Here is a 21,975-nt window from a genome sequence, read left to right as displayed (position 1 = left end):
AGGAAAAGGTAGTACCCTTTTATGAGCATTTAGCACTGTAAAAGCTGACAGCATCTAAAGTTAGGCATGAAACACCATCTTGGGAAATCCTTTTTAGGGCTTGCCCTTTGCAGTTTACCTTAATCTTTGAGATAGAAGCACATCCCTTTATTGGTTACATGAATAAACCATTGGACTTGCTTCAGAGATGACAGCTAATTTAAAGGTGAGATTGAATCAGTTGTTGAAAATAGTCTATTTGGAGAAGCTTAAATGCCTTCACATATCTTAGTGTCTCACTGGATTGATTTCTGCCCCCCCTCTATTGTGTTCTTGGAGGAAGAGGTAATAATTATTTTAGCAAAGATAGTACTGAAAACCCTTAAATTGCAAATTTAAGCAATGCCATGGAGCTTGACATGCATCTTTTTTTTTCTGTTGAGATTTCATTTAATGGTATGTTATTTTATCTTAACTGATGACAGTAAAAGCCCTACAGCAGTCAGTTTTCAGGGAGTTGTTATATAAAAGATAAAGACCACATTCAGAAACCAGCAGTAAGATTAGTGGCATACTTTAATCATCAGGAAAGGACTGGCCAACTGCAGTAAGTTTCTGGAAATATAGAAGGGCTGGGTGCTTGCTTCCTGAGAATTTCCAGCAACAGCTGGAGTGACAGATGATGTTTTAGGGAAGAGTCTCTGGACATCCTCATCATCAGCCTCAGCAGTTCTGTTCATCAGTTATTTTATTCGTTTATAGTGTTCAAGTAACTATTTAAAGTAAAAATCCATTATACTCTACTGTTCTGAAAAGCACTTTGTCAGTTAAGATACAGTTATGGCAGTTGGAAACAGTGATTTTATCTGTGTAGAAACACCCTTAGGCATTTGGTTTTTTTGTTGTTTTTTTTTTCATCCACTGTGGGTGCTGTGAAATACTGAATTTTTATCTGTAATATGTCTATATTACATTTTGGTAAAGCCTTTGGAGATGTGATTTCATTTGAAATTTCTCACATTTCTTTAGCAATGATTAAATTAAAATTAAATAAGATTACTTTGTTTTCAGCCATGTGGATTTACATGTTTCACATTACAGGCAATGCTCAGAATAAATGCATTGCATAGGTTCATATTACTGATGAGGTTCTTGTGCTGTAAAAATAGAACCTGTTGATCATGTGCTTTACAAATCACTGTAGGACTATTTCCTTTAAAAGCAGAGATTGTAAACATGAAACTAAATTATGTGTCATTCTTCATTTACTACATTTTTGTTCTAATTTGAGTCGAAGCTGCAGCGATGTTAAAGCAAGGCAGTGAAAAGGAATCAGCCAGAATTTTAGGACAAGCAACAAACTGCATTCACAGCCACAGTGTTTTTCTTGATTGGCACAATATAACACAGTGGATCCCAAATTAGAGTATGCAGGCAGAGACATGCATCAAAACAAGATGTGGGAACTGTGTTAAACAATTGCAGTGTATGTTTGTGTACGTGGGGTTCAGCTTTCAACTTCACACAGTGCTGTGGCAGCAATAGAAGGATGTATGAAAGCGTGTGCTGTGTGGATACTTTGTGTTTTGGGAGCTAGTTTCCTTTCAGGAAGAAAGCCAGTGAGCAGTTCAGTTATCTTATTTGATGGACTGGGCATTCTGCAAGGTTCTAGTTGCCTAGTAATGTCTGAAAATGCACCAAAGTGCTACAGAAGTTTCTGTCATGGCTTGTCTTACCACCCTGACAAGGTTGAAGTGTCCCTGAGACAACCTGAAAGAGTGGGCAATGCTTAGTCCACTTTTGCTGGATACAGACTTGCCTTGGTAAATTCATCTGTGCAGGAAATCTGGTTTTAGTTCTGTTTGTTCTCTGTGCCAGCTCAGTCTTTGCTCCTTTCACATGTGATGGACCATGCAGCCCTTGTGTTTTGACAGTCTTCCCTTGAAGAGAGCTGTATTCTTTTTGTAACATTTTCTTAAACCCTCTTGTGTGTAGAATTGAAGGATAAGGTGCCTAAAGGTGATACCATCACACCCTTTGTATTGTCTCTTTTTGATACATTTTCCAGAGCTGCTAAGCAACCAAGCAGGTGGTGCCCAGTACTGAACCTGACCTGGGCAATTGCTGCAAGTTGCTTGGAAGGTTCTACCCTCAAACCCCATAGAAATGGTCACCTCTGATTGTTGTTAACAGCACTTGTGGAAAGTTACAGCACTAAGAGCATTTTGTATTTCTTTTTCTCTTGTCTTAGGTTTTCTACCCTAGCAAAGATGGCACTAAGATCCCAATGTTTATTATTCACAAGAAAGGAATTAAATTAGATGGTTCTCACCCTGCCTTTTTGTATGGATATGGAGGCTTCAACATATCGATTACACCAAGCTACAGGTAAGCAGGGTGATCCACACCTTCTTCTGAAGTATCTGGTATTAGCAGCTGTCACCATGAATCTGACAGGATGCATTTCAGGTTCCTAAGAAGCAAGATGAGGGCCATAAGGGCTGACCAGGCATCATTTGTCTGCTTTGTTAGTTCAGAATTCGAGGGTTTTACCCAGGCTCACAGAAGAAATTATGTCAGAGCAGAGGAGTGCTCTGCTGTCCTGAGGTTTACAGCAGTCACCCTGCCCTTAGGGTTACACCTTAACCTCTTCTTGCTCTGTCACTGAGTTCAAGAGAAAAACATGGACAAATATATTAAGGAAATATTTGAGCCCATTGCTGAACTAATACCATAGGAAATTTTCTTTATTCCAAGTGAAACAATTACCTATGTCTAAATATTATGGAAAATCAAGTGTTTGACTAACTTAAAATAAATAATTAAAATTTGGCTGCATTTTCATATTATTCTTTTGAGATTACATCAGAAACAAAATCCTTCTGTGGCCCATATGATCAGGAAAGAGGATTGTGTCTTGAGACACGAATGATACTGTCCTCACAAATGCAAAGCAACACATTGTAAACCAAAAATGCTGTGTTCAGATCAGGCTTTGTAGCTCTCAAAAGCCATAAGCTTTATTGCATAGATGATCTCTTTAAAGAAAAGGCTGATTTCTTAAGCAAGGCAATTTGAATAGACTTGCCAAGAGGCAGTGCTTGAATACTTAAGAAATGCTCCTAGATGAGGCAGAGGAAAGCAGAAATGGAAAGGGCTGAATAGAGAACAGTTTTTTCAGGAAGCAGAAGAGCAGCTCACTACAGAAAAATAATCTATTATAAAACAATACTATTAACTTTAGCTGCTACCAGTCTTGCTTTAGAGTTAGCACATTTCAAGAAATCCTTTATAGTGCTTGCCTTTCTTATTTCCTGTGATTGTATTTCTGAATAGCATTTACACTCTCTTGTCCTTTTTAGCAAATACATTGTCTAACAATGGACCTCCCATCTTGTACTTTGTGATTATTTGTAAGCTTTTTGTCTGCCTCGTAAAGCTACACTTCTAATTTCCAGTGGTTCTTGAGAGACACAATTATATAACTAGCATAGTTTCAAAATTCTTTTTTACTTAGGTTTAACCACTGATTTATTACAGTTTATTGTAGATGCTGAGAACTGTTACAAAACTTACCATGTTTTCATTTTTAAAGAATGTAAAATGACTATTACATATCTATTGATTTAAGGTAAAATTTCACATCTGGAGAGCTGGTTGCTGGCAGAAGGAGAAGGTATTTTACAGTCCCTACTTCCACCTCCCATCCATTGGCCCTGGTGATTGCTGCATCCTTTGCTAAGCTGATTTACCTCACAAGAATGACAGAAAACTATCCCAGCAAAACGGAGTGGGTGGGTTTCTGCCATTTTGGCAAGCTAAAAATTGATTCTCGTAGGAGTCCAGCAAACAGCAGCAAAAGGGTGCAGCTGACATTTAGAAGAGAGGAAGATGGGAGGTAGGAGCAGTGACCTATATTTTCCTGAACCCTGTGAAACCTTCATTATACAGTTCATAAATTAAGAATATGAATCTGTAACAGTCCCTTAAAAGTAAATGCACAGAGAACTATCAGTGACCTCCAAATCAAAATATATTATCCCACTGCCAATGTAAATAAAACATGATTGGCCACACCTCCCTCCTTACTCTTTCCTTGTAATATCAAGATAAAAGTTCTCAGCTTTCTCTTTCTAAAAGAAAAAAAAGAAAAGCCAAAGCCTTCAAATACATGTTTATGACTAATAACCTGAGAGTTGAGTACTTGGTGAGGAAATGTGTTCCGAAAGTAGGGAGGAAAAATCAGGGAAAGGAAATTTTAAGAGGGAATTTATGTCAGAAAGGCAGGATGTCCAGTTCAACCTTTACCTGGCAGATTCCACTAATGTTTTACTCCATCTCTGTTACTACATTCTGCAGCACTCCACAAGGAGTTCCCAAATCCAAGTGCTGTTCTATCCACAGCCCAACACCACGATTTGGTGGTGGATTTTTTTGTTTGCTTTTGGGTTTTTTGGGTTGTTTTTTTTTGTTGGTTTTTTTTTTGGTTGGTTGGTTGGTTTTTTTTTTTATTTTATGACCACAGGCATGAGTGCTAGAAAGCAGCCAGAGGATGGCCAAGGCTGAGGCTTGCTACATCACTCACCTGATTCTGAGCTGAGATGTAGCCATGGAAATGTAACCAGTAGGAGCCAGCTTACCTTTAAAGAAAGACAAAAAATTCCTGGCTAAATACTCCTAGGCTTTTTTACTTAAAACTTTCCACAAAGCCTTCCATCTTCTTTCCAGTGGTTCAATTCTGTCCTGTATGTCTTCCAGCCTGTACAGTATTTTCTTACTGGTATTTCACACCCATGAGCATGAGCCAGCTCTCTGGTTTGGGGAACTTATTTCTGCTTACTTCACAAACTGGTGTTCCTTTTCATATCAAAAATTTAAAAAATCTTTTTCACTGAAAGCAATAGAAACAAACCAACAGGTTACAGGATCCAGAAATAACTGCAGGAATGCTAGGCCAAAGTCATTAAGTCAGTTACAGTAGTGGTTTATTTCTGAATGCAAGCATGCATTTTTCATATGCCTTTCTGGACTGGGGAGCTTCATTTGGTGGCATTTTGAGATGGTGCTTGCTAGAGCACTGTCATTAATTATACAGCCCACATAGCAAGTGCAAGTGAAGGCTGATGGAGCTGATACCAGTGGCTTGGCAGAGCTGCTGGGGAAATGCCATCACAAACCCACCACTGATGCCTCAGATTTGGCTAACTACACTGTAGGAACCAACATGTTTCCCTTCAGTGTTGTGCGTGTGCCTGCGTGGGTACAGGAGAAGCAATTTCTAAGTCATCCTGGAATACAGCTGGCTGTGCAGCAGACTGTGAAATTGCTTGTCACTGCCAGGTTGTTCCCAGCCTTTAAGCAAAGAGGTGGTGCAGGGAAGAGAGACTGTGAGCCCTCAGTGCAGAGTGGAGGATTACTCCTTTTGCTTATTCTGTTATTGCTCTCTTCAGCTCCACAAAAGCTTAAAAAGCAACCAAGTCCAGTGGCTCAGCACTTCTTCCCCATCACCTGTGCACTAGCCTGCATTTTTCTGTCAACTCTAATACCTCACAGCAGATGGTAATTCTGGGGAGGTGCTCTTGGTCTGTGAAGCACTGCTCTTCACATTGTTCTCTACTGTAAAAAAAACAATATCTGATTTATTATTTCTTGTTTTATGCTCCATAAGAGTGATTAGAGAGTCTGGAAGGAGCTCTCCATGGTGGGAACTGTCTTCTGATTCCTCCACTGACTCCATCTTGACCCTGTTGCCCTTTCCTTTACCCTGCTTCCAGGAGAGAAGGAAGAGCAGGGATAATGAGCAAAAGGCTACAGAGACTGTTGGGAAGGGCAGGGAGCCAGCCTTTGTTTTGCAGAATGAGACATTCCATAGCCGTGCAGGCTGACTGGGCAGTTTGCTGTGACTCAGACACCAAGCTGACTTGAAATCAAATCTGGAAGCAAGAATCCACCTGGAAAAACACAGCAGGCAGTAATAGGGTTGTGTGTGAAACTTGAGCTTTGTGCTGTCTGATTACTTGGAATTTTCACTTTTTAAAAAATAATAAGTTTGGATTTTATACTTATAAAACCTGGTTCCTTGAACTTAAAGTTCAAGAGAAAAACTTTGAGAAGGTTTGTTACAAATACTCAAAATATTGGTCAAGTTAGGGTCCTGACTCACCATGATTCTTCAGATGGGCACAGTTTCTTTCAGCAGATGGAAGAGGATGGACTCTGTTGTGGAATATTTTCTTTTTTTAAGTATTCTCAGGCAGTATGTTTGGGAAGCAAGCTCTTACCTTACCTTTAATTCTTACTTGCTACTTCTGGTTATTAGGGAATCAAGTAAATTTGGACCAAGAGTTCCAAAGTTTGAGGTAGACATGGAAAAGAAGTGCAGAATATTTTGGGAGGTTTTGTGACTCTACATACCAAAAATTAAGAAGCATTAAGAAGCCACAGTCTCATGAGGCAACCTCCTGTCAGGTTACACCACATTAGCTGCATAGCAACCTGTTGAAATTAAGAGGCCTGGAGTTTGACACAGTAATACTCTCTGACCTTTGCACAATGTGCTGATAGAATATCAATCTTGCATTTGATCAGCATGTCACAGCAGTCTAAGGAAAATGCAGTTCACAGAATGGTCTCAAGAATTCATTTTACAGAAGCTGAGATAATTCACGACTCCTGAGCCACATGATGGGTCAGATAACCAGCCTAGGTGGAAGCTTTTCCTTTGGCGGTTATGAAAATGCAGAAATCTCTTATCAGTTATCCTTGTGCTTTCCTTTTCATTTCCATCTTCCTTGATATATACTCTCAAGAACATGTGCCAGTACACAGGTAATTGCTTTGGGAGGTATGAAAACTCCACCTGTTGTGATACTACATCCACAGGAGACACACTGTAAGACTGCTATTTTTCAAACCATTTCTGATAAACAGCAATGGGACTTAAAGGTAAAAAGACACAGCCCTTGCCCTTGTGGTTGAACAAATTTATTTTCTGCAGACAGTGGTTTCTGGGTGAGCAAAGAATTCAAGTAAATAAGAAATTTAAACCTACTAGAGGGGGAAAAATACTTGTTGAGGTTAAATGTTAATATTTTACTTGTCTCCTTTGCGATGGGTGGATGGCAGCAGCTTCTGCTATGTTAAGATACTGCCTCAACAGATCAACAGTTAACATTTTAAAATTGTTAAATATAATTTGATTACTTCAGTCCATTAAAAAAATATAGTAATGTCTTTGATACTTTTGCAATTTGGCATTTTAAACAAATATGCTATTTTAGCTTTCAGACAGTTTCAGGAGATAGTAGGGGAGGCAGAACCTGTAATTTTATGTTATACTATTTGTTTTGTATTTAGCAATGTGAGAGGAAAATGAATAAGAATGGGATTGTCCAGCTGCTGACTTGACTGCTGGCACAAAGGAATGGTAGATACAGAATTTTTCTTTGCAAATACAGTATTGCAAAGGTCCAAAAGAAGTAAATTAAGCAGAAATTAGGTTGAAAATACCTGCTCATAAACAAAAATCAAGTGCTGATCTTAAGTCTTAATTCTTTGATTTCTTCCTTTGGGTTAAATCTTCCTTTCCTCTCTGTAGAAGTGGAGGTCCCATAAAGGAGGAACAATTCAGAAAGCTCTGGAGGTCCAGAGGTACTGCATAACTCTAGTCTGCAGACTAGACTGGACTAGACTGCAGGCTTTGAAGATAATTTTTGTAAATGGTGACACATTCTGAGTTGTCATCTGTTAGGCCAAACCACGGGCCACTCTCCTTCGAAGAGCAGAACTAAGGGAGGAAGAACAGCCCAGCACTGGTTCCTTCCTCTCCCAAAGCTGCTGGGAGTTTCATTTCCATGGATAACCATCAAAAAAGCCTCTAACTACTCAGGTTCGCCATCAAGAGGGACTTAATTCACAGATTCATCATTGACTTTGGGAGAGATCTTTCCCTCAAAGTATTTTTGGAGAAGTGGTAGGTGTATAAAAATTGGAAAATAAAAATAATCCTCTTATCTGTTTGCTTTTTCAGCGTGTCAAGACTTATTTTTGTGCGACACCTGGGAGGAGTTCTAGCAGTGGCGAACATCAGGGGCGGGGGCGAATATGGAGAGACCTGGCACAAAGGTGAGTCAGTCAAAGCACAGGAACAAAACTGCAGGCTTAGCAATGAAAATTGCAACATTTTCTTTTCACTCCTTCTCCCATGTTCACATCTCCTTTTGCATTTTACTTATTCTGCAAAAAATTAATTTTTTTTCCGTACTTACATGTTAGATCTGTACTTTGTCCAGTGTTAATTTGATAGTTTTCATTAGATTATTTTTATTTTTGCAGCCTACTTAAAAACAGCTTTTATAAAGACAGTATTTTCCAACAAAATCATTGAGGTTTTTTAAGCAATATCAAGTTCCCTGGAGTTAAACACAGGAAAATGCAGCTATATATATTGAATTGATCTTATAAAAAAGTCTGCCTATTGTAAAAGATCTGGCTTGTTTCACATACCTCTTTCATTATTGCAGGTTCCCAATTCTAAATCCCCAAGACAACAACACTGACTATTTAGACTCTCTTGTTATCAAACATGCACACACAAAAAAATTTGCAGAACTTTATGGAAGGTGTGAACTCTTGAGTTCAGAGTATAAACTCTTCTGTATTGTTTTTGCATCATTTATGAATAGACCTTTTTTTTTAAATATTTGATGAATATGACTGGAAAAATGTCTTCACCAAAAGGATTTTCAAGCAGTAGAACAGGCTGCCCTTGGAAGTGGTTGAGTCACCATCCCTGGAGGTATTTAAAAGACACATAGATGTGTCTTAGGGACATGGCAGTGCTGAGTTAACAGTTGAACTTGATCTTAAAGGTCTTTTCCAGCCTAAATGGTTCTGTGATTGAAGTTCATATGAAAACCGTCAGCTCCAGAAGCGCATTCAGATCATCCCCTCCAAACTCTTGGGGGATCCAACTTGTAGGCAATCATTTGACCTTTTAGGGTTTTCTTTAAGCTGACTGTCATGCCACAGGGAAACCCAGTGAAACACTGAAAAGCTGTCAGTCTCTTTTCCCCTTTTCTGAACAGTTTTGATGTATTTCAGTCCATGTTTTTCCCATCTTGTCTTAATTATTTGTCTTTGTCCACTTGCCTTATTGTTGACAACTGTCCACATTCCTCCAGCAGGGGAAAAAGCTTGGAAAAGTCCTTCTTATTTCAGGAACATACCTATCCTTATTTAATGGTGACACTTTACTCATATTCCAAGAATCTAGTGCATAAGTTGCTGGGAATGTTGTCAGCAAGGCAAATGTACCAAAACAATGGTGCTTGTGATCTAGCAATTTGCCATGGCAGTAAGCCATAATATCTTTTTATCAGACAAAATGGTATTTCCAGATCATTGCATCTTGATTTTACTATTTCATCTGTGGTAACTATTTGTCTGGGTCATTTCCTCACAATTGAGTTAATTATGTAATAGTTTCATAAATAGAAGCTGTATGTGCTTGCAGATACAGGATATCATTGCTAAAGATGAAGTATCCTTCATTAATTTTAATTTGGAGATTGATTTGTAGTAGATATTAATAAAATTCATTTTAATATGATAATGCTTCTTTGATGCACCTATTTCCTGCTCGATTTTGACCCAAGTCTTTTATTGCAGTTTGAAATAAAATATGTATCTGTTCTTTTTTAATTCCAGAAGCAATTACAGGAAGTTTTTTTTGCTTAGGTTTAATTTTATAAATATGATTCTGACCTTACACCAGCCTGGTGTTTTGAGCAAGGAGTAAGTTTTGTTGTCCCAGTATGTCTGTTTATTTGTTAAAAAAAACCAAAACCACAAAAACTTACAAATGTACTGGTTCCAGTTCTACCAGATCTTTATGACTAAATGTCAGACTTACTTTGCTAAACTTCTGTGACATAGAAACAAGGGTTTTACAAAACTCTTGGTTTTTTAAATGGTTTTACAAAACCATTGTAAACTGGTTGTCTAAGGATCACTTGATGGAGAATGGAGATAAAGAGACATCTGAAGACTGTAGCTCATCTAACTTAATTTAGGGTAAAATTAATTGTCCTGTTTCTGGACCATAGGGGGAACCTTAGGTAATAGCTTGGAATAAACATCCAGCTTTTAAAGGGAGTAGAAGAAACTGGATTCCATTTCTGCATCCTATAAGCCCCACTTACCTGGCTGGGCCACTGCCTTTGCCACAGGAATGCAAGGATTTTCTTCCTAGTTCCCATTTCTTACTAGCATTTAATTGGCTGAGATTACCATGGTCTTTAGGTATGATAATGTTTGAGGAGGATCTAGTTTTAGTCTCTTGCCAAACAAGCAAGATTTGGACAACTGTGAGTTCTCTAAGCTGATACTCTTCTATTAAAATAATTCAAAGATTGTAGGGAAAACCATCCTTTTCCTTCCTTATTCCACCCTGCAAATTTTTTTTTCAGACCTAGAAGTCTTATCAATGATGTCAAAAGAAGCAACAATTTCTGTCATTATTTGTTCCCTTATACATATGATGATATTTGGAATTTCATTCAACATGATGCAGTATCTTGAGCATTTCCATATTGAAAATTAATTAACAAATTTTCAAAGCAAGATGGAACTCTGAAGTCTCTTTTTGACCATAGCTTTATATCATCTGGTTTGAAAACAGCTAATAGGAAAAAAAAGTAAATTACCAGCCACATATTATATATCCAGGAAATTAGAAGTGCTTATTTTATATAGCCTATTTTATAAGCTGAATCTTTATTGCCTTAAGAAACTGTCACTGAGTTTAATGATGTTAAAAGTCCCATTAGCTTAAACCTCAAGTGTGTTGTATTGTGGTCATTTTGTATATATTTTGCTGTGCAAAGCTTTTAGCTTTCCTTTCACTGGTTAGGAACATTACCTGGCACTCACTCCACAGTATAGGTATGTATTATTCAGGGTTTCTGAAAGCATCAGAGGTATTGACAGAACCATCTTATAGCCTCTCTGTGTTGACAGAATCTTTCATTTTTGCTGTTTTTCTGAGCAGCATCAATTATTAAAATGTTCATGAAACTGGAATTGTTCCCAGGTATTTTTGGACACGTGTTTTTCTGAAGAGATAGTATCAAAAGGATTTTATGGTATCAACTTACTTGTTTTGTTTCCTTGCTAGGTGGTATCTTGGCCAACAAACAAAATTGCTTTGATGACTTTCAGTGTGCTGCCAAATACCTCATCAAGGAAGGCTACACATCCCCAAAGAAGCTGACTATTAATGGAGGCTCAAATGGGGGCCTCTTAGTTGGTAAGAACTGCTTGTCTATTTCCCAGATTTGGTGCTGGGCTTATTAAAGTAATCAAACAAAATTGATGAGATCTTCTTGTCAAAAGCTGTCAGAATGTCAATGTAATGTATACCAGGTGTTAAATATGTACAGTAGTACTACTTCATTTGCTGTTTGCATAGGACATTGGAATTCTGCAGTCTCTGGAAAAGCCCCACAGTTTTGTGTGGTAAGAGCTAACCCTGTGGTAGAATCACACAGAAAGTAAGAATAGTTTAAAAAACATATTTTTATCTTTCTTTCTTCAGGTTAACCATTACAAAATAACCACTGAACTATTAATTTATGTAGCATTGGGAAACTGTGTGTGGTCTGTTACAAATGCAACTTTTTCACTTAAAATTCACTGCTGTGTTCTTAAATTCAAGAAAATTAATAGCCTTCTCTTAAACAGAAGTCTTGTCACAGAAAGATCTCATATTCTGAGCAGTCTAGGAGCTACAAAATCTATTTCTAATAAGATCCTTATCTGAAAGTAACAGAAGAAAAAAGAAGGTGATTTTTTGTGCAATTTTGAAAGGAAAATGAGACACAAAGTAATAGTATCAGGGTCTGTTTGCCTTTTTTAAGCAGTATGAAAGGTGACCATATGACAGATTTGAGCTACTTATGTGAGAAGGGGGTAAAAAAGGCACCTCAAGTTCATAAACCACTGAATTATAGAAGATGAGCAGTTTTCCTAGGCCCACTCTTCTTTTTATATTTATTAGCTGCTGTATCCTGACTCTATTGATTTTATTCTATTTTTCAGTGAATTAGCATCCAGCATGAGAAACAGAATTTGGAATTATATGGATCTTTGGTCTAAGCCATCTTGGCTAGACCTGCATTATTATTTTTAAAAAGTGATTGTTTTAAAGATTGATTAACAAGTACTTGTAAAGTTGTATTTTGGTTTTTGCTTATATGCTTCTCAGTGACAAGTGGCAGAAGGTGTTTGTGCATTTAAAATAGAAATGGGTGAATATGGTAAAGGATTCGAGGCTTTGTACTCCATTTGGGAATGCAAGCATTGCACAAGTCAGTTTTATGTTGGGCCTAAATACATAGTTGGAAGTGCAGTTAAACTTCTAATATATTGCATATATATATTCTATATATATTCTATACATATTCTATATGTATAGAACATATATTCTATATATTTATACACATATATATAAAAATACTTCTTTATTGTTATGTGGACTTCAGCTTCAGTCAGGATGAGACTCATCCTACCCAGCTTCAGTAATAAAGCTCCCTGGGTTGCTGGCTGAACTATTCAGCTGGGCTCCTGTGTCAATAAGGGGAAGCAAGTGGCAACTGCAGGAAGTACATCATTCTGGTGGGAGACAGGAATCTAGGCCTCCCTCCTCTAAAAAATCTTGTTAGAATCCTTCCCTTGAATTGACTGGTAGATTACACTCAAGCAGGATTTCCATGCTCTTGATGAGCCAGATAGGGATTTTCCTTGACTGAGTAGAATTAGGTGAATTCAGGAAATTCTTATAAGGTCTTTTTTTATCAAAGCAAAAATAAATTTTGCAATAGTTATTGATGCAACATTAGAGATCATAACTCATCCTGTAGGTTCAAAGACCCACTGCCACATTTTCTACCTTCTTGTTGATTGAAGAAAAAGCTGACAAGGGAGAGTATTGTCACTCTTCCAAAATACTGTTTGCATTCAGTCAGGCTAACAGGAGGTGACTCTGAGGACTGCAGAGCCCTGAGCTTCTCTTGCCTCATTCAACTGCAAAACAAGACTTCCTTGTCCTGCAGTGTGATCCCCAAGCTGAGCAGAGCAGCACAGCTGTGAGCTGAAAACCTCCCTGCAAATGCAGTGTTTGACCTCTCATGTTTGCCTAGACAAAACCAGTTCTGACATTTTGAGGGCTTATTTTCATACTGAATTTTAAAACTCAAAGTTATGTACAGGGGCATAAAATTCACAAATTAATTGGTGTTCCAGATTACACTTCATTAATGCATATAATTATTATGGCTAATTGAAAAGGTGTAGTGTGCATGGATGAGTGTCTCCATAGGTGATTTCTCACTGAAGTAACTACGTAAGGAACTAGCAAGGAGCAATTTCTTCCAAAATCCTGAGCAACAGTGTGCTTCAAGAGACACTGAAATAAAGAGTATTAAAATAAAATGTTATGATAGTTGTTTTGGCTTTTGTTCCTACTGCAATACAATTTATGTTCATAAAAGAAAGTAGCTTCAAGAGGAGGGATCTGATCTTTAGGTTAAAACCTAAAGATCTTTTACATAGCATCTCTTTAAGGCACTATATGTACCTATGGAAATTACTCATAAATCTAGCATAGTTACATATCAGAGATGACCAGAAGTAAAATTTCATTTTTCAGAAAGTAAAAATCATGTTTAAATGAAGAAACTAGGGTGTAGTATAAGCTCTTGGCAGGGACAGACAGACCACAGGAGACTGATGAGCAAATTGGTTCCAGTATTAAGATTAGCAATGACATTTTTCTATGCTCATCAGAGGCAGGAAGCTGGCCAGACGATCTCTGGGACTTGCAGGTTAGTGAGATGTAAAAGGAGCATTAAAGGAAATTAATTGCAAAGCAGAACAACTAAATGGTCTGTTTGTATTGATGTTCCCTCCTGAGGAGAGGGTGTTCCCTGCACGGGTCTCTCTTCATGGGGAATATTCTGGGGAGCTGACTCCAGCTGAAGCATCAGCAGGAAAGGCTTTGGAATGAATCAATCCAATGAAAAGTGGTTTGTTGCCAGGACCAGATGGTGCACATGCAGGATCCTAAGTGAACTCTGATATGAAATTGCAGGTTACTAAGCCTGAATATCTGAGGAACAGAAGGGGGCAAGTGTAATGCCAAGTTTTAAATGGTTCATGGTGATCCACAAGCTGCAGATGAGTAAATCTGACTTCTCTAATGGGCAAGCTAATAAATGAATACCAGTAAATAATAGCTGACATAAAAGAAAGAATTCTGCAGGCTGAAGTTGCAGCTTTCAAATGTATTAGAGCTATCTGAAGGAGTCAGGCTGTATATGGGGCTTGTAACAGTGATCTAGGTGAGGAGCTATTCTTGGATTTTTAAAAGCTGTGAAAGAAAGTCCTTGCTGAGCTGGACGCAAAGTCATGTCACAGCAATGTCATGGTTAGCAGGAGGCAAAGAGTGGCAATAATCAATCCATTTTCACAATTGACAAAAACGAGAGAAGAATAATTTCAGAAAGATCATACCTACATGTGGATGCACAGTGAATAGTTCTGAATTAATTAAGGGATTCTGGGATCCCTTGCAGTAGTGAAAATTTCAGTGCTCTTGTTTCTTAAAATTCAAAAAAGGCAGGGGAATTTGTAACATCACCAAGGAAAAGGTTTAAATCAAGAAACAGGAATTGGAATTGAAGAACTTACAGGCTATGATAAACACTGAATGAATAAACAGTAAGAGAGGAAACAGTTGTATTTACAGGAGATGTGTGTTTTGATGGCTTTTTTATAGGATGGCTTAACTCCAGCTCAGAGAAAACTGACATAACTAGATGACATCAGATAATAATTTACAGGAGAGATCTCCCACTTGCCACTCTTATACCTTGAATACTCAGCTTGATGGGCCTACTGCAGTTGTTTTTAAAATATATAAGGCAAGCATTATGCTTAAAGAAATTGTCCCTTCCAGTTGTAGGAAGATAAAAATCGTAAAACAAGAAAATAAAGCAGCAATTCACTTTGTTAATTTGAGGTTGTTGCACTGATTTTGTAACAGTCTGCTTTTAACAAAACTCTTTTCTTATGGGTTTACATAGTAATTATGGAAGACAACTTTCATCAGTAAATGGAGGGCTTTTGATCCTTTATGCCCTTTTCTTTCTTGAAACTAATATTAAAAGTTTAAACAGTGAATGGTTTAGGTACCTTCAGTTCAGTAGTTCAAAATCTCACTTGCTTTAAAAGTTCATTTCTCCTTCGGTCCTAATTTGGTGGTTTGAAAGGCATTTTTCATAGAACAACATGTTTGGTGTCTGAAGAGCACAGAAATGGCTCTTAAGTTCTTTTGAACGTACCATTTTTCAGAGTTGTGTTTTTTATCCATTTGTACATTTGCTTACGGTTTTGCTTGAAACTGTATTTGGCTTCATATTCACTGACAGCCTACTCCCAGTATGACCTGGTAGTGAACCTTTTACTGTTGAACTTGATTCTTTAAGACCTGAATACTAATGGAATTGTTCTCCCACTGAAGCTGCCTGTGCCAATCAGCGCCCTGACCTGTTTGGCTGTGCTATTGCCCAAGTGGGAGTGATGGACATGCTCAAATTCCACAAGTACACCATCGGCCATGCCTGGACCACTGACTACGGCTGCTCCGACTGTAAGGAGCAGTTCGAATGGCTGCGCAAGTGAGTGCCTTCAGATCCTTTCTGTGGTTGTTAAAATGCACGGTCTGCTCAACACTTTCCAGTTGTCATGATCAATATCTGTTCTAGTGGTTACTTCATTTCCCACACTGGATTTGGGGAGTTGAGCATTTCCTTACAAGTCAGTTTTGAACCAGACTGTCTTCAAAGTCCTGTTGAATCAAGTGGTCCTGTTTTCAAAGACCTTGTTCTCCTAGCAGCTTTTAACAGTTCGTAAGGTTTTCTTTCTGAATAATGACTCTTTTAGGCTATTAGAATAGAATATTCTCAAGTAGACCACTACATAAATTGTATTTTTTACCATGAGGGAGAGGCAGTCACCATTGTGAATTGTATTATACAATGTGGGTTGGATTTATTTGTAGGAGTTGAATGGCACTAGACCATAATAGGATCTTAATTAATTTCTCAGCTTCTGTTGAGTGTTGCAATTTCCCTGTTTCCGGCAGGATGGATCCTGCTATGGACTTGACAGGTTTCCCTGCAGTTTCCCTGCTGGCTTCTCCTGATATTTTGGACATTGCTGTGATGTGTCTCTCTTGGAAATAAAGAAATGTACTCTCTTCACATTTCAGAGCCAGAGATCTGTGGCCCCTATTGCATGTCACTTGCCATTAGCACAATTCTAATTAATGTAACTGAGAACTTTTCTATTCTGAGTGCTAACAAACGCCACTGTGATGGTTTCAGTAGGAAAGGGCCTTCTTGTTGGGTCTTGAGGAAAAAGATATGGAAACATTTGTGTGTTTTTCTCAGGTACTCTCCACTTCACAATGTCAAACTGCCAGAAGAAGATGGCATCCAGTATCCCTCCACGCTGCTGCTCACAGCAGACCACGATGACCGTGTGGTCCCTCTGCATTCTCTGAAGTTCATCGCTACCCTGCAGTACATTGTGGGCCGCAGCAGTAAACAAACCAATCCACTTCTCATCCATGTTGACACCAAGGCTGGCCATGGAGCAGGAAAGCCAACTGCTAAAGTTATAGAAGAAGTGTCAGATATGTTTGCCTTTGTAGCACGATGTCTAAATCTTGAGTGGATTGAATAGGAAAAATGTTTATTACTGTCTCCTTTAGAAAACAAGGGCTTTAACATTTAAGAACAGCCACACTACAATATGGTGTAGTACTTACATTTAAGAACTACAGTTTAATATTTTATTGATCCAACCTGCTATGGAGTTTTCATCTTCTGTGCTTCCCTCTTTTTGGCATTTCTTTGATTTTTTTTTCTACTGCATTCCAAATTCCATTTTGAAAAGCATGTTCAAAAAAATAGCTGAGCTACTCTCAGTACTGTTGTGAAAATTTAGATTTCAAAATTAGTGCTATTTGAGCTTCTTTCCTGTAAACAGTTTTAATGTATTTCACCTATAAACATATCCAGATCATTTGTAATTAAATGTAAGTACTGTTCACATACAAGATCTCTGAGCATATTTTATTTACTCAGTAATTTATTTAAGAATGTAAATTGAAGGTGTTCAGTGATAACCATGAAAAACTGAAGAGACGGTAATCCAGTTACATCAAATATTATTAAAAAGCTTATATTACATTCTGTTCATAAACGTGTTACAGTCTATAATAATGATTTTGCTAAATTGTTCTTTCTTTCCAAAGAGACTTCAAAATGTCACCAGTATTCTCTTCTGCCATTTATTTCCGCACAGAAGAGAAGACTGGAGGCTGAAAAACTTGATGAAATCTTAGATTCTCACTGTAATCTAAGTCAAGCTATACAGATAATCTCCAACAACCCATATGAAATTATTTCCTTAACTGATTCATTTATTTAAATCAGTGCCTGGTCTTCTCTTTCTACAGAAGAGTAGACCAGGCACTGATTTAAATAAATGAACAAAATATAAACCAACACAAAACAAAATAAAAAACCCCCTCCAATCCAAAGCCACAGCTTTGTCCAGATTATTCAGTTTTTTTTCTGATGATTCTCACAGGACATTCTCTAACAAGGCAAAATCTGAACATGCATATATAACCTAATTTTGGCTGCAAAACAGCAAGAGCTCATAGTCAGACTCCCCTATGATTTGACACAGGCACATTATTTGAACTGCCATTTTTCCTATCTAGGCTGTAGAGCTGTGTAGATGTGAGTATTTGCCTGCTGTTTAATCTCTGATGCACTGCAGGAATTACTGTTTGATTTTGCAGGGAAAAAAAAAGTATTCTATCAACTATTATTAGTCTTGCTGCCCCTCCACAAAACATAAGTGTTTCTCATTTTTGGATGAACTGATGTAATCTTCCAGAGTCATGCTTGTCATTACATTCATACTTAGACCCTAAGGACAGTATTTTTACTGTCTTACTCCTTGGGCTCAGGAGTTTTATCTCTAAACAAACAATGTCTTGGTGCAGGAAGAGGAAGGAGTGGTATTGAAAAGAGAGGGCGATGGGCAGTAAAATTAAAATAAATTTGTACCAGAGTCACTCTGTGTTTCCCTCATGATCTTGACTTCTTTTGATTCTCTCTGGAGTCCAGGAAAGATCATCCTCTCCAGGCTCTTATTAGGTATGGCTAATTTGATTTTAGGAGAAAATAAAAAAATTATTTCTGCTTTCATATGAAATACCACATGTAGAACCTGTATGTGATCTGGGGTTTATTTAGGATCCATGGGCATAAGAGTTGTTTACAAGATACTCTGTAAACTTTTGCACTCTGATCACAGTATTGAATTAAACAGCATTGAATTAAACAATCAGAGTAGAGAGTTGAGGGAGGGTTGATTGTTTTTCCTTCCAGGCTGTGAAAACAGGGTACAGATTCAGCACCCCCTTTTCCCAGAGGTATATTAACTGCTTTCTTTGATCATCTAGAAATTGTCAACAGCTTTCCCACATGACAGAAACAAAGCACATAAAGCTGTGCCATCTCCATTGGAAATATTCATAGTTGTGGCATGTAGCCTTCTATTGAATGTACGGTTTCTGTCAAGAGGGCAGGACCCAGTTCACCTCTGATACAGAGCTTTGCAGGATAGGCTGTGTGGAAACATGGTCCTCAGACATTCAAGAAATAGAGCTGAACTGTGTCCATGCATTGAATTGCAAATACCTGAGTACAGCCAGCTCAGTCATCTCTAGGTCTGTTCCTAAAAATGCTTTTCCTTGTTCTCCGGTTGCTCAAGCACAAAACTTCTGGCACAGGTTAAAAGTAACTCCTTTTCCTTCTGAAGCTTTCTGTTGAAGCTGAGTTCCCTGAATGACTCAGTGTCATGACAGATGACCCATAATCAGGGGACTTTGAAAACAAACATATCTCTGAGTGGCAATCAGAAGTACTGAAAGTGGAGCTGCTTGCTGGAGACACCACTCACAAAGTAAATGTTCCAGAGTACTGGAAAGGCATTGTGTTTCTGTAACAGGGTCATCATGTCAACATTTATTTGATCTTAATCAGCTGTGCCACATTCAGGATTCAGGTGCCAAAAAAATGATGTTGCAAAGCTGTCCTGTTACCTGAGTTGCTGCTTTTGAGGCAGAGAGGGTCATACTCCAACTGGAATCTGTAATTAACTCTGAGCAAGTAATGCTCTTGTAATATAGTGGGATTTAAACCTTCAGGGTTTTGATTAAATAGACCTAGAGCCAAACCATTCCTGCTATATAAAACATAATGAAATTTCTATTACTCTAGTTTCAAGGTTATTCTCTCTATAGTGGAAACACTATTTTATGAAGATACTCTTGTATCTTGTGTTATGGTGTCTATTTCCAGTATGTGAAGCAAAATTCAGAGGCTGGGCAAAGTAACCTCCCAAATATCTGCTTTTTCAAAACCACCTTAGAAAAATAAATACTGATGTTTTGCACCAAGATCCAACCCCCCCAAAAAGCCCTGTAAGAGGCTTATGTTGCATGAAAAAAAAAATCTGGTTTTATGTAGAAATAAATGAACTTTTTACATAATTCTCTTAATAGTCTTCACAACTGATGTAAAGATATCTTAGTTGTCTTTCCTCCCATGAATGTACATTTGCATTAGAGTTGATTTATGTGAAAAAAGTCAGAAGTATTTTTAAAAGCTGAGAGTCTTCATATTCTTTACAGAGAGAGAGAGAGAGATTTGAATTCCTTTGCATTGGAGTTGATTTACATTTTGGTAACTGCAAAAAAGACAGATAGATATAGATATTTATATATATATGTGTGTGTGTGTGTGTGTGTGTGTGTGTGTGTGTACTGATTTCAGCTGGGAGCTGCACTCTATAGTCTAGGGATGGAAGAGGGCAGCTGGCCTGTGGGTATGTAAGAATAAAGGGCGCTGAAGAGGGAGTTTGGAGATAGATACCTGTCCCTGGCACCTAGGGCTTCTGGAGCAGGATTTTCTTGACTTGGCTCTGCTTTGCCATCTGTCTGTAGGAAGGCAGAAAGATGAGCAGCAGCACTTCTGGATTCAGTACAGCCAGCAGCAGCTTTCAAAGATCAATGTTGCCAGGTCATTTATTTATTTTTAGCCTGAGGTTGCCCCTCAGGATTGCCTAAAGATCTGCTTATAGACTTCCTGACAGTCTCTCCTGTGAAAGGGGTTTTCCAAGCTGAGTAGGATTTAGGGGGAAGGCCAAGGGAGGGGCTTGGAAGCCAGGCTAATAAACAACCAGACAATTTTCTGCCAAGCTCTTCTACTTCGAAAATCTTTAGCAGACCACTTTTGTGTAATTGTCTCTTTGTACAGACCTCTCAGAATTTGGATAGGTCCTACTGGTTTGAACAGCCAGGTTTGGTGACTTTGTTCATTTTTCCTTGTGTTAATTACTTCTGCCTTCAGATAAGCCAGGAGAGAAGGAGAAAAAAAAAAGCATTGCTCAGGCTTTTTTTAGCTTGCTCTTGCAGGAGAGTGATGTGGGGTAGCCTTCCAGTTCTCATGTCCCTGAAGATAACTATAGTGTGTCCTCAAGATAACATTATCCATGAATAGAAAATTCTGAATAAGCTCATGTCTTCAGTTTATTCATGGGAGAGCAATCCTAGTGACAGAGTCTCAATGGAAGCTGGACTAGCTACTGGCACAGAAATTTACTGAAATTCTGGACTAGGATAGGATTTGACTGTTTCTCCTAATTTTCCATAAGAATAACTGAAAACTCAGCATTGAAAACCAAAGCTAAGCAATAATGTGTTTGTGAGAATCTCTTTTCTGTTGATCCCTCTGCCTTGTTACCAGGAGTAAGGGAGGCAAGGAACAAACTTGGTGCTCATGCCCTTACCCATTGCAGTGGAAGTTTAATGCTGAAAGTCTGAATAGCAAGAGTCAGTGTGTGGTGACTTCATTAAACATTTCCAGCTGGCCACATGCTGCTCAGAAAACTGGTATTTGTGTTTGTGCACTGCTTTCAATGCCTCCCAGGCCTTCTGTGTGTAAAAAGGAAGGAGCTGCTATTCTTGAATCTCCTAAGGTGGGGGAACACATGCTGTTTTAAGCAAGATGTGTCCTAAGTAGGTATTTGGTAGTGCTAACTACCATGAACATACTAAATAACAGAGGAGTTTATTCATTAGTTAGTTTTATACCAGTTAAGGCAAATTTTTACAAGTTTGGGGAGTGCTTAGCTGGTGAAAAACTGTTACCCATGCTGATTTATTATTTTAGGCCATTTCTAGTGTGCAACAAGAGCATGTCATGCACAAAGTGACAAAATGCTGTGACTTGGACTGTTGTTTCCTTCCTGAGGAAGAAACTGAATAAAGGGCTTGGGCATTTCACTCTTCAGAATCCTTTGGAAGAGTAACAGAAGCAGATAAACAATACTTGATGTCTTGTGATTGTTTCAAATGAAACAGTGTCATTTCAAAACAACAAAATATGTTGTTTTCTGGTAGGACTGCTGTTTCAGAGGAAGATCTGCTGTAGTAGAACAAACTTTGTGATGTAGGTATGTGCAGATACTTCTTTCAGTAGTTGAGCCAAGCTGTTAAATACTTCCTACTTCATATATTTAGTGTCCAGAATTAACATTCTGCTGCTGAAACTGCTTTTTGGTTTAGTTTAAAGCTTCTCAGCATTAAAACCATGTTTTCATTGTAAGTGGTGTAAAGCTATAGACCTAAGACCACTGATAGGGGACCCCAGCTTCAGCTCCTGAATGGGTTACCTTTCCTTTTGTGTTTCACTGAGTAGACACAGGTAGAATCAGAATGGTTTTGTTTGGAAGGGACCTTAAAGATCATCCAGTTCCAGCTACCCTGCTCTGGGCAGGGACACTTCCCAC

General features: G+C 38.2%; 1 protein-coding gene across 1 annotated transcript in view; it reads left to right on the top strand.

Annotated features, from left to right (window-relative positions):
- Nucleotides 1–18,209, top strand: part of PREP (prolyl endopeptidase) — an 87,792-nt gene extending 69,583 nt beyond the window's left edge. Inside the window, exons 11-15 of the mRNA XM_066547545.1 lie at nt 2,231–2,367; nt 8,009–8,103; nt 11,156–11,287; nt 15,560–15,716; nt 16,491–18,209. Of these exons, the coding sequence (XP_066403642.1) occupies nt 2,231–2,367; nt 8,009–8,103; nt 11,156–11,287; nt 15,560–15,716; nt 16,491–16,785 (816 nt within the window). The 3' untranslated portion in view covers nt 16,786–18,209. The remainder of the gene's footprint in view (nt 1–2,230; nt 2,368–8,008; nt 8,104–11,155; nt 11,288–15,559; nt 15,717–16,490) is intronic.
- Nucleotides 18,210–21,975: the final 3,766 nt, after the last annotated feature.

The sequence above is a fragment of the Molothrus aeneus genome, chromosome 3 (assembly GCF_037042795.1).
Source record: "Molothrus aeneus isolate 106 chromosome 3, BPBGC_Maene_1.0, whole genome shotgun sequence".
Taxonomy (NCBI): domain Eukaryota; kingdom Metazoa; phylum Chordata; class Aves; order Passeriformes; family Icteridae; genus Molothrus; species Molothrus aeneus.
The sequence above is the reverse complement of the archived record's forward strand: the minus strand, read 5'-3'. Positions and strand labels throughout refer to the sequence as shown.